This window comes from Suillus fuscotomentosus (genome assembly GCF_016647785.1).
Source record: "Suillus fuscotomentosus strain FC203 chromosome Unknown F5891scaffold_45, whole genome shotgun sequence".
Lineage (NCBI taxonomy): Eukaryota > Fungi > Basidiomycota > Agaricomycetes > Boletales > Suillaceae > Suillus > Suillus fuscotomentosus.
The window spans coordinates 46,959-59,585 of record NW_024539557.1 but is presented as its reverse complement, the minus strand read 5'-3'; the positions used below and the strand labels follow the sequence as shown (position 1 = coordinate 59,585).

Below are 12,627 nucleotides of genomic sequence, written 5' to 3'. Positions count from 1 at the left end.
ACCGTTACACGCCGGAGAGTTACATCAGCATCATAAAAGAGCGGTTTCGTGCTATGGTGTTCTCGAAACGAAAGTTGCCAGTATTGTCGTCTTTTTATTACACAGATGATCTAGTTCTTTTTCTTGTTGAAATCCAATAGACTTGTTTGAGAAAAACTGTGATACTGCATTGATATGTGCTCATTACAGAGTAGCTTACGAACATCTACAAGACTGTTAAAATAGAAGAAATCGAGCTCGCGAGTATTGAGTGCGAAAAAAATGGAGGAGAGCATGAGGGGTTTGTGAGGGGTAACCGGTAAGATCTTGAAAACTTATGAGATCATCCATCTAGCCAGTCTCGGTAACTTTTGATGTAGAACGTTTTCCGGTCCAACGTGGATATACTGGACGCGAAACGAGTAGCTTCCGATCAAGCTGTTTTGGCGTCTGGTTGCTAGTGTGACGATACGGAAGCGAGTATTCCCCGGTTGGAATTATAGTTCAATAACTCGATAGCGGGGGCCACATCATGGTGATGTTCAACGTTCAGTGCTTCAACTTGTGATCCGAGTTGTGTACTAAATTACTTGGGAACCAAAATTCAGCCGCGTGGATAGAGTTCAAACTTAAGTAGTACTTACAACGAAAGTCATCCCTGAATCTATGACTATGCGGTATGGACTCGGTACCGTGACTAGTAGAAGAATTTCACCAGAAGCTGTCGCGGCCGCAGTGTTATATCAAACACTCGGACGCGACTAAGGTTACAGAGAACCGCCGCGGTGACAAAATCCTGAAAAGCTGAATCCCCCCAGGTTTTTGGACCAATCAAAGACTCGCAGGCGCTGCGGCTGCACGACAGCAGACACACTAGGCTCTGAATCGATGTCCATGAGCAAAGGGGGTGATAGCCACTTTCCCTCGTTCAGCAGAGCTCACCGCTGACACGGATCGACCGGGACGGTCATGGGTGTGTTCACCCGCCGGTTGGTTGATGCAGAAGTCAGGCAAGCACGCACGAGATGAAGACTTGCAACGTCAACACAGATGTGCAGTAGAGTAGCCTGATAAAGTTGGACGCCTCCACGCGGCATAAGAATGGTATCTCTTTGGAGTATAACTTGCATTGTATTGATAAATCCTTCGTTATCAACCTCTTTGGGGCTACGACACATACCCATCATCACCGGAATCTCACCGATAAGGCAGAAGCTTTCTACAAACGCAGAATCGCTCATGACCAACTAGCCAACACTGTCAAGTTCATGGATGTAAATCAAGTCGCTGACTTACCAAGTTGACGATGTGAAGAAGCCTCATGATGGCATCCCTGGAGCACTTACCTTCCAGTACCTCCAAAATCGTCAGTATACCATGTGAAGACATCAACTGCATGAGCACATGTGAGTTTCCCGTCATGATTGCTTGATCTAGAAATGCGGCGATACATCAGACTATAAAAACCATCGAGTTAAATTCAACTGACGAGTTGATCGCAAGCATCACGCAGCTGGAAGTTAGGCGCCGAGGGTGTCAGTTCATCGACGAGTTGGTTCACCATGTTGCACAACCGGGCATTTGGAGATTAGTCTTAAGGTCATCTTCAGCAAGCCCTCATCAATCTGAGGAATTTGATCAGCCAATATCATAGATGACAGCACAAAAGCTTGCCTCTGTCAAATCATCGTCTTGGACCGAATCATCTCCGAGCTGCAGTGAAATCAATCACCACGAGATGTCCGAAATAAAGCATAAGCCATACCCACAGCTTGTTCGACAAACTTGTGTTAAGTTGCAGGGTTTGCGTAAGCTATTCGAGAGCTGAGAAGCTAGAGTTCGAAATCATTCATACATTGGCGGCCTGGCCTAAGATTACTCACTAGTTCCTCCAGGCTTTCCAAACATATCATCCTCGTCCTCAGCATACTTGCCAAGCTCAGCACGGCTAGTCGCGCGTTTCGCCTCTCCGCGACCTAAATAGCCGAAAGCACCCGAACCACTGGCAGATCCAACAAAGGAAGTGATCGTATTGAACTTGTAGGCGGTGAACCCATGCCACACACAGGACTGAGAGACAAGTGGGGTGCTTTCCGTGACAGAATAGGAAGAACTACAGACATAGTAGGACCTAGAGAACCGGAAAGGATTCCTAGGACTTTGATATCGTCAGTATGAAAGAGTTCCCTGCGCACTGAATGCATTCAAACTAGACTACAAGATTGGAGACATATACGAGTAATCACAGACTAGTACTGACCTTGAGCTTCTCAATGAGCCGTCCACGCAATAAAATGACCATCAAGCGTCCAGTTCCAACATCAGGTGAGGGAGGAGGTTGGTGTTCGGCGTTCTGTGTTCTGTTCTGGTCGTGTTCAACGGAGTGGGAATGTCGCGAGTGATCAGTACACATGAATCAACGAAAAAGACTTAGATTGCACAAGTTTGGAAACGGTGTGTTGAGAAAACGAGCAATAACATTTGAATTTAGATACTAGATGTGGCTTGGTCGAGGGATACACCAAGAAAAAACGTAATGCCCTGAGCAAGGTTCGAACTTGCGACCTCAGGATTACCCGGTAACGATACCGGTCACACAAATAGTATGAGACCTGCGCTCTAACCAACTGAGCCATCAGGGCTTCTAACAACTGGGCGTAATAATACTACTGAGGTTGGGGCTAAAAATATTTTTGAGCACGTGACAAAAACGCGTGGATCGCGTGGCGTCACATGTGCTGTGTCACCTCGTCCACTGGCACCAGCTGCAGATCTCCAATCATGCGTATCCTCGCACTCTCTGATTGCAAGCTAGAAAGGGACGTGCCTCACAAAGAAGTACAAGATAACTATACAGATAGACAGCCTGCCGCAATGCTTGCTCCTCCTACTAAGATTCCATCCATCACACTCGATGCCGACCTTGTGACGGATTCTATGGCCGCCAGATTGTGCATTAGCTTGGTCGGCCATGTTCTATTTTTGAAGAGTCAGGTTCCTTTGTAAGCTCAAGCACTGATAATCAAATCGCCTGCTGATTTTTGCATAGTCCTGTCATACAGATGGCACGGATGCCTGGTGGCGATGTAGGTGCTTTGCTATCTTATCTGGCTTTAACACTGACGCAACAAAGACCACGTCTAGAGCTGCGAAGAAGCGTCAGGAGCTCCTCAATTCATTTGATACCCTTGCGTCACACCTCAATACGACATTTACAGCCCTCTCTACGGCGTTTGCCTATCACAGCGGGACAAAAGATCCTCGAAGTTCCGGTCGTGCCTACCTCGCAGTTGTTCTTGGTCCCACACCTGGATCTGCAAAATGCAGGGTAATGGTTGGTGTGGATGCTCTGGAAGCGAAGGTCTGGGGAGAACGAGATGATCGCTTGGATGCCCCAGCTGGACGTGAGGGAGAGGAAGCAGAGGATGACGATGAGAAAAGTGATAATGAAGACGGGTCAGACTCAGACTCAGACTCAGGCTGTGATGGCGACACCGACTCAAGCGAATGCGTTAACAGTGATAGCAGTGACAGCTTGTGCGATGAAGAAGTAGCTTCGGAGACGGAATCTGAAGAATTTTCTCAAGCACCCTCCCCACCACCATCTAGAACACCTTCTCTCTCTTCTTCTCCGCCACCACAACCACACCTACTGTCTCCAACTTATGCTCAAGAACTCGAAGCCCTCCGCACCGCAGAACGCCTGCTCTCTCGCACACTTGCAAGCGCATGCGGAGAAAATGATGGGCAGGGCATGGCCAGCGAAATGGGTCAGTAGTAACAATTTTGACACTTTATCTATGCCCTAACGCTGTGCCATGAATAGCTCCAACTCAAACGCACATAGTGCTTCGTGCTCCGCGAAAATTTATGCACCCGGCGTGGGTGCCTAAGCAAACACTCAGCGGTGCTTTTGACGCACTGCTAAACCAGTTTCTTGAGGAATCTGGGGAACGTCCAACGAGAGACGATGTTAAGAAGAGAAAGAAAGGCGGAAACGTGGAAGGTGTATGGATTCGCAGCCGACAGAGACTAACCGAAGATTCGGAGATAATATCGAGCGAGGAAATTCCAGAAGAAGACGAGATGATTTGGTGGACATGGGACGGGAGGCTTGTTGGCTTTGCGGACTGGTAATATCTGAACATAATTTTCAGACGACTTAGCAGTTGCGACATTGGGTACATGGCTTGCAGAATAAGTATCTCCCAGTCAATCGTACTGCCGTGTTATGAAGTTAATTATTGACTGGTCAACCGTCTAAGTAAAACGTTCTAAAAATGATGAAATATCAAGCAATACACAGTCATCGGACTAATTCTAATTAATTTCTCGAGGGATGATTGATGTACATGGAGTTTGTTTGGCAGCAGCTTTAGAAATAAACAACCTCCTGCTGACATAATATAGTGACAGTCACGATTGTCGCGTTTCAACGCGTTCCAAGAAAAGCCATCATGAAAGCAACAAGCGCAACACCATCTACATCAGCACCTGTCGCTCACAACGCCTTACCCCCACCATCTGCAACATCCAATGCTCGCTCCTCTAGAATCGCTCCTCACTCGCACATAAAAGGATTAGGGCTCACATCAGATGGCCTTGCAGCACCCGATGGTGCAGGATTCATAGGCCAGACTAATGCTCGAGAGGTCATCATAACACTGTTATCTCTTTCTCCTGGGATTGACCAAGCTCGTAGGCATGTGGTGTGGTGGTGGATCTCGTAAAATCCCGCAAATTTTCGGGGCGCGCGCTACTTCTCGTGGGCGCGCCGGGAACAGGCAAAACAGCCCTTGCTCTAGCAGTATCGCACGAGCTTGGAACCAAGGTGCCATTTTGCCCGATGGTTGGTTCTGAGGTGTACAGCACAGAGGTGAAGAAGACAGAGGTACTTGCAGAATCGTTCAGGAGGGCAATCGGTGAGTACCTTAGATGTTTGGAGTTCTCTGTCGGGTTTCTCGTGAATACGTATTTTATGTTGTGCTGCAGATGACATTGCCTATGTCCTGGCTCGGATCTACGAATTCGGACTCAATACATTCTTTTCCGACAGGTCTGCGGATAAAAGAAACCAAAGAGGTCTACGAAGGAGAGGTTACCGAACTTACGCCCGCAGAATCTGAAAACCCATTGAGCAGATACGGAAAGACAGTCTCGCATGTTATCGTTGGTCTTAAAACTGTCAAAGGTACCAAGCAGCTACGACTGGATCCCACCATCTATGAAGCAATCCTGAAGGAGAAAATTGTTGTTGGTGATGTTATCTATGTAGAAGCCAACACCGGTGCAGTTAAGGTGTGACAGAATTGTTGAATCAAGCATGCACAAGTTGATTTCTTTTTATGCAGAGAGTTGGACGATCCGATGCATATGCCTCCTCCTACGACCTCGAATCTGAAACATACGTGCCATTACCGAAAGGTGACGTTCATAAGCGCAAAGAGCTTGTCCAAGACGTTACTCTCGGTGATCTCGATGCCGCTAATGCGCGTCCGCAAGGCGGTCAAGACATCATGAGCGTCATGGGTAGTCTTGTAAAAAGCGGAAGGACGGAGGTAACAGACAAACTTCGAAGAGAAGTCAACAAGGTGGTCAAAGGCTACGTAGACCAGGGCGTTGCCGAGGTTGTTCCGGGCGTAGTTTTCATTGATGAGGTATCTGTCTTCTCACGGTGCTGTAGGAGTGAGGCTAAACATTCTCCCTAGGTGCATATGCTGGATATCGAGTGCTTCACCTATCTCAATGCCCTCCTTGAATCCCCTATGGCACCTACTGTAATACTTGCTACCAATCGTGGAAATGCACTAGTACGAGGGACGACCGACATCGTCTCACCTCATGGTGTTCCTGTAGATTTGTTGGATCGGTTAGTCTGCAAACCTCGTAGCAGATTTTTGACTGATTTGCCTTGTCAAGGTGCCTTATTGTGAAGACTGACGGATATAATCGCGAGCAGATCGGGAAGGTGGTACAGTTGCGTGCAAACGTAGAAGGTCTTAAATTGGGTTCTGGGGTCTTGGAGCGAATAGCAGAGGAGGGTGAACGAGGATCAATGCGGTATGAGACACCTCAATTGACAGTGCACCTCTCATGACTGCCTTTACAGATATGCTCTCCAACTTCTTACTCCAGCTTCAATTCTCGCTGGTCTTTCCGGGAGAAATCAGATAGAAGTGGAGGATATTGGAGAGATGAATGAGTTGTTCTTAGATGCAAAGACTTCTGCAACCAATATTGGCGCGGACGGAGGCTTTGACGGGGGAAAGATGTGGTGAATGTCGTCCCCTGTCAACAGCTTCTCCCGTACGCTTTTATATTATCCCGTTCATCTTGTTCGTGGTCTCGCGTGCTCAGATTGCTAAACTGCCTCTCGTCTGAGAATGTCTTTTCTGGGTGCTATCATTTTGTCTCAACTGACCAAGAGTATGTACCTTAACGAAGTCAGTGATTCCCTGCGCCGAAAAAATACTGCCAACTATAATCACGTGATTCTATTTCATCAATCATGTTCTGATTCAGTGGGGAAATCAATCGGTGGGGAACCCCAAAAGAACCATTGATGCCCTAGACTCCTTTTCCACACTCGCGCATCGCCTTCTTACTTGGAGTTCTTCCGGCCCCGGTCACCCTAGGGCGTACTTCTCACAATGCCATAACGCGCCAAGAATGGCCTGCATTCCACATGTTAAATACTTCCCTCTTTTTAGGAAAAAAATACCGTCACTAAACTATGTCTACGGTTGTCAGACTGAAACATCTGATGATATTTTTAGAGGCGAACCTTGTATGTGCTTATGTGCTTCTCACGACTTCACTGACTCTCTATCCTCGTGCTCAACCTTCTGGTACGTGAAGCATTTAAGCTGTTCACTTTTGTTGGCATCTTTCCTATGGAACTGCGTCCGTTGAGCGCAGTGCTTCCGATGAACATAGGGCTTAAGATGATCCCCGGCCATCATTGTTGCAAATGCAAGGACTTGGGCAGTCTGGCGCCCGGATCCGGTGCTCTCATAGTAAGCGCAGCCACAGATGCCACTGCGCTGGTGTCCCGGTCCTGGTTCCTGCGCTTTTTTGTCAGGCACAAGTCGTGTCAGCATGAGCTCGTGACATGTCCTATCAACACATGTTGTTGGAGCGGACAAATTTTCGCACGTTGGTAATGGCGCAAGAGTACAGGTAGGCACCCTATTGGCTGGATGCGACAATTGACTTCGCAGTCTTCCATTTATTGCGTTACCATCGAGGGTAATCACGTAAGGATTGGCGTCAGACTCAACTTTGTACACAGGAAAGGTTTAGACCCCATTGATTCATTGTTCGGCTCGGTACCCCCACGTTCAAATTCTTTTCCTCAATGGCTAATTGTTATCCGCTGAGAACGGGACTCGTGCTTCACAAACTGGGGATTTTGTTGCCGAGACAATGACGCGACCAGCACTCTAAGGCAGGTGCCCTTTTCCGCTCTGCAGATGATCCAGTGCTACTTTGTCAGGGCAATTTGCAACCCCGCGAAGACCAGAATACCCCATGTGCGCTAACTTACGACGCAGCCTATCCGGAGTCTAACTTGGCTCCCTTTTTGGACCTTATTAACCCGAGGAAGCAACCGCACAGGTCATGCAACGCGCGGTACTGTATATAAGAGGCCTCTGTCAGGTCAATATTTTAGCTTCGCATTTGGGTCCCGACTACTGTATCATTTAGGACCTCCACAGGTATCATGCCAAGACCTCTTCAGATGCCCTACATGTTCGAGGATCGGACAGGCCGTGTAACTGGCTCTGATTATGATGACATCTACGACCGCATGTTCATACGTGTCGTACCTCATCCACGCTCTCCTGCCAGAAGCGACAACGTTCTGGCTATATACAACATGGGACGCCGTTCAACTCGACACGGAGATACGCGGCATCTGGAGAGACAGCCTTTAGTGGTACTCGAGTTTGCAGAGGGTGCTGCAGGAGGACTAGGAAATATCAGTTTTTTCTACCCTCCTGCGCCCAGCATGACGATGCCGATGAACAGATACCTACGAAAGACAACCTTTTTCGGAGGGTATGCTGTTCTCCTGTGTTGCTGCAGCCAAACCTAATGTACCATAGATCCCTCTCCAGAAAATTTCGGGCGAGTGATGGCCGGGAATACAGATGGGAGCACCAAAGTGCAGACGGCCACGAGTGGTCGGTACGTTCAATATGCTTTGTCCACCAACCCTACCTGAAACCCGTCTTTTCTACAGTGTATTTCAGAAGAAAATTACCTTGTCGCTCATTACGAACTTCGTCAACCACACATGCCAGCTTATGGCGTCTCCGGAAACACTCTGACCATTCACGAATCATATTGTCACCTTTCCATAGGCAGGTTGCTGTTGTCTATATCCTTGGATAGTAGCTAACTCTACCATCAGACATTATGGCTTCGCTCCTCATCATGCGCTACATTGCAGAGCACAACCTGTAGACACACAAATTGTGTCGCATTTCATACCTCAAAATTGCCCACCATCCGAGGCAAACTTCGCAGTCATGCTCACTACTTCATACTGTAACATAGATCCAATTGTCATGGACAACGAGTACTCAAGGATCAGGCAGGATCTTTATTGTACCATTTTCTTTCTTCCAATGAACAGAATTTGATGGTCCCCCGTCGGGATTCCCTGATTTCCGTGTTCTTCGTACCTAATTATTCCTTTTCATTTGCTATTCTTACATTTATGTAATACCAAAGGAAATGTCCGAACTCGGTAGAACGAACTATGTACATAGTAGTCTCCCCCACTTCACATCTACATTCAAACCTGTATCATATGCTATGTCACGAGACAAGAGCTTTCCCAACGAGTCGGATTAAAGCGGTGAAATGATTGATTTTTCAAAAGTGCTGTGGTATCGACGAAAACCCAGATCGTGGGTGAATTCACCACTCTAAACTAACACTGAGATGATAGCATCTAGTTAGCAACATTGTCTGGCGTGAAGTAGTCAGGTAGTATGAAGGCCAGCTTCTTGATATCCTCCTGGTCTTGTTCGCCAACTCTTGGCATGATAGAGAAACGCATACTGCCCTTGTCTTCAGTCAGAATGTCTCCATCTAACGCGGCAGCGTGAAGGTCTTCAAGAACAGCAGCTGCAACGTGCCTTGATGTATTAGCATTATCCTGCAAGGTCTTGAATACTTCCGCGGCAGTGACTGCCTCCGAATGGGGACGCCATGAATCATAGTCTGTGGCAGTTGCGATTAAGGCATAGCTAGATGGTTTCTCAGTCAAGTCAAAGCAAAGCGAGTGGTCAAATCACCTCAATTCCGCCTCACGAGCTAACTTGGCCTCAGGCAAAGCACTCATGTTGATAAGATCCCCACCCCACGCTCGATACATGATACTCTCCGCCCTAGTGGAGAACTGAGGACCTTCCATGCAAACGATGCACTTGTCCTTATGGAGAGCCACTCCTCTACCTTCATCTGCAAGAGCCTTCTCTACTCTTACCTCCAGCCAGCGGACCAACTTCACGCTATACGGATCACCAAATGCAGCATGAGCGACTATCTTCAGGCCCTCAAAGAAGCTGGCTGGACGTATGCCCTTGGTGCGATCAATGATCTGAGTAGGGATGGCAAAAGATCCCGGGGCGATCTCCTTCGCGGAGCGAGCCAACAGCACTGAATGCGAGAATAACCCGGACTCCCAAGGACTTCAAAGCTGCGATGTTAGCGCGAGAAGGGACTGCTGAAGGCGCAATTGAATGGTGATGCCCGTGACGAGCCAGGAAGGCGATCTTTGATCCTGAAGGTAGCGAACAAATGGTGATGGGTGAAGATGGGTATCCCCAAGGCTGAAAAGACGGCAATGCAGATCGATCAAAATCATGAAGACTCCCAAAGGATGAAAACGAACAGTCTCTGGGTTGACTTTCTCGCTGAGGTGCTTGTCATGAGCTACAGAACACAGCTTGTTTATGTCACAACTCACACGAAAGTCAGGTTATCAAGATGGTATAGCCCACTACCACCGATGACACCGACGAGCACTGTGAAGTTGTCATGAGGAGCTGAATATGCGGTTGAAGGAAGACAAGACCAACCATCCTTGGAAGTCATGGTATCAGAAAAAAACTCGATATGGGGACATTTTATTTTGCAAGTCAAAACGTTCGATCAATCGATAGATAAGACTTATAAGGACAAGTACCAAATTGGCTTTGAATTGGAGCTCCCACGCTCTCTCAGGTATCTTATCCTCAACTTGGCCACGTCTCAAATTTACAGGTACTGTTTTGACCTTGCACGGTTTGAAAGTCGACCATCATCATGATCAACTACCTTCAGCTAGCAACATCGACTTTTTCGACGTCGCCCAGCCTGATACAAGCACCCACCTTCGTTCGCTCTGATTCTTACTCCACCAAGCACAATCGAGACGTAGTCATGTTGTTCGACCCGCAATACCAGGACATGGTCCAGACCTCTGCAGACTTCATCAGGCCATCATGTATTTGACAGCGATTGGCGTCGCTCACCATTGCTCGCCGCGATTCTTTTCTCCATCGAGCATAATCACGATCTTGTTCTAGCCTTCAGCGCATAGAACCAACTGTGAATTGGGACAACGGTGTCGAATCTGAAGATCTTCACCCGCATCACGACCATGATGTCATCATAGCCTATCGAGCTTCGAGTCTCGCCCGTCAAACGAGTGGGTGTATCGATTCGATTCATATGACACTTCTTACTACGATTTGTTTACCCAAGACTCCGATTATTGCTGTTGTTCGTTTTGTAATGTACTATCACCCAATCAATACCTACAATCAGCAAATAGCTATGGTTTTTTTCCGCTTGGCAGTCGACGAACGAACAGAAGAAAAAACTTACTTTGTATTGTAGAATCTCATGCTAGATGCAGCGTAAGAGATATCACTTTTTGTTGCTGATTCACTTTCGCCTGAGGTCTACCCTGATATAGATACATTGAATATTGAACAGTTTTTCTGTACTCGTTTACACAACAATCATAGCCCTTGCCTCCACAATTGCAATAATGTCTGTGGCAGATGGACGAGATACCGCATGTTGTGACCAACATTTCTGGATGAAATTCCAGTCGTCGTCGATGATCACAGGTGCAGCCGGCCTGCGAGGCGTAATCCCTTGTGATATTTTACCAACTATAGCAAAAGTATTGGCGATGTAGTGGTATGGGATCTTTCCCTCCAACACCTGAAGCTGTGGATGAGCACATTGGACAATAGTATGTTTATGACATCGAGTATTGGAGGGTGTGAATGCCAACACGCACACACCTGAAGCATGATCCCTCCGAAAGAGTATACATTGCTTGCCTGAGAGAACATGGATGACACGTCGCTGGTATCTGCCGTCAAGTATTCGGGTGTCATCCATTGCAGGGTGCCTCCAGCAACGGTAGGTAATAAGGCTTGACTCATTCTCGCCGGAATGAGAGCTGATAAACCGAAATCAGTGAGGCGTGCTTTTCCATCGTCGATAAGGACGTTGTACTAAAAGGTTTAAGTTGGGAAGTTACAAATTTGGTGAGGTGTACGCACACCACTCAAGTCTCCATGGACAATCTGCTGCGAATGGACTACCAGATCTGTGTCAGCTATGCTTCATGTAAATTGCAAACATTGGACCAACAATATTCAAGGCCGCGAGCTACATCTCTAAGCTGAAGCGTCTTTAGTACTGTTGTTGTTATGAGGTAACGACTTCAGCGCACCAGTGCAAACTGTTGGCCACGAGAAAGTTCTTTGTGTCGATTCTGCAGATATTCGGTCAGGGTACCATTCTTTAGCCACGGCAAAACTAGGGCAGGGAGAACCCCGAATAGACGTGCAACTCCCCAGAGAGGTACAATATTTTCATGATTAAGTGTCAACAATATTTTGATCTCCCGAAAAAATCGCTGGTGAGTAACTGGTCAGTAGAATGAGGATGCAGGTGATTTCCACCGACCTTGATTAATCTGGGTATCTCGACCCCTTTCATCGGTTTGAACGCCTTGACTGTGACCTAAACATCATTGGAAAAGTGATAGGAATTGCTTGTTTTGTACTCACATCAACGCATCCACGAGGGGCCTGGTAATGGGAAACAGCTTGCTGTACGAGGACAGTCGTCGAGTCCAACACAAGCTGGCATCTGTAGACATCCACAAATCCTCCACAGTTCATGGCATACTTATTGATCCGATTGATAGAATTCGTCAAGTCAGCCGCACTATAATCGGTAAGTATAGAAACATGCATGCACATTAGACGACCTACCCAATGCTTTGGATTAAGAAAAAGCAAAAGACATCCTCAATCGCCGGATGGGCCTCGCTTTCAACTGACAGACATTGTTTCCCAAAGGTCATATACATTTCATTGATATCCGATTTATCAATAACTTCAAGCCTCCAGTAGAGCACATTTTGAAACATACCTGTTCCATGTGGAAGGGATGTGCACCTTTGACTCTTTCTGGAAGAACTTCGCTGGCATCCCGAATCCAGCAATAAGGTATCTTTCCTAACAACACCTAGGGAATATCAGGTGATATGGGGGCTTGGAATAGTGTGAGAACACACTTGGATCATGAGACAGCCAAACGAATAAATATCTCCAGCCTTACTCG

General features: G+C 47.2%; 5 protein-coding genes and 1 non-coding gene across 6 annotated transcripts; 3 read left to right on the top strand and 3 right to left on the bottom strand.

Moving 5' to 3' along the window:
* Positions 1-2,516: 2,516 nt before the first annotated feature.
* F5891DRAFT_t89 lies at positions 2,517-2,621 on the bottom strand. The gene has a single exon. It is a non-coding gene; the product is annotated as a tRNA-Met (tRNA).
* A 232-nt stretch (positions 2,622-2,853) lies between these two features.
* Positions 2,854-4,116, top strand: F5891DRAFT_956999 (uncharacterized protein; the record flags this gene model as incomplete). The annotated part of the gene is made up of 4 exons (XM_041375443.1): positions 2,854-2,981; positions 3,029-3,065; positions 3,113-3,749; positions 3,806-4,116. 4 exons carry the CDS (start codon positions 2,854-2,856, stop codon positions 4,114-4,116), a joined length of 1,113 nt encoding a protein of 370 aa, XP_041223106.1.
* A 272-nt stretch (positions 4,117-4,388) lies between these two features.
* F5891DRAFT_1149336 (TIP49 C-terminus-domain-containing protein) lies at positions 4,389-6,483 on the top strand. The gene is made up of 7 exons (XM_041365092.1): positions 4,389-4,631; positions 4,682-4,901; positions 5,036-5,277; positions 5,331-5,636; positions 5,688-5,848; positions 5,899-6,039; positions 6,089-6,483. Exons 1-7 carry the CDS (start codon positions 4,437-4,439, stop codon positions 6,255-6,257), a joined length of 1,434 nt encoding a protein of 477 aa, XP_041223105.1. The 5' UTR covers positions 4,389-4,436; the 3' UTR covers positions 6,258-6,483.
* Positions 6,484-7,720: 1,237 nt separating this feature from the next.
* F5891DRAFT_1129861 (uncharacterized protein) lies at positions 7,721-8,448 on the top strand (the record flags this gene model as incomplete). The annotated part of the gene is made up of 4 exons (XM_041364452.1): positions 7,721-8,040; positions 8,088-8,169; positions 8,225-8,345; positions 8,396-8,448. The coding sequence occupies 4 exons, from the start codon at positions 7,721-7,723 to the stop codon at positions 8,446-8,448; spliced, it is 576 nt and encodes a 191-aa protein (XP_041223104.1).
* Positions 8,449-8,941: 493 nt separating this feature from the next.
* F5891DRAFT_1129860 (nucleoside phosphorylase domain-containing protein) lies at positions 8,942-10,089 on the bottom strand (the record flags this gene model as incomplete). The annotated part of the gene is given in 6 exon segments (XM_041364451.1): positions 8,942-9,239; positions 9,288-9,628; positions 9,648-9,824; positions 9,887-9,908; positions 9,962-10,040; positions 10,074-10,089. The coding sequence occupies 6 exon segments, from the start codon at positions 10,087-10,089 to the stop codon at positions 8,942-8,944; spliced, it is 933 nt and encodes a 310-aa protein (XP_041223103.1).
* A 900-nt stretch (positions 10,090-10,989) lies between these two features.
* F5891DRAFT_957075 (kinase-like domain-containing protein) lies at positions 10,990-11,917 on the bottom strand (the record flags this gene model as incomplete). The annotated part of the gene is made up of 5 exons (XM_041375450.1): positions 10,990-11,208; positions 11,292-11,507; positions 11,556-11,582; positions 11,636-11,677; positions 11,729-11,917. Coding segments are annotated over 5 exons (693 nt in total), but the record flags the coding sequence as incomplete, so codon positions are not given.
* Positions 11,918-12,627: the final 710 nt, after the last annotated feature.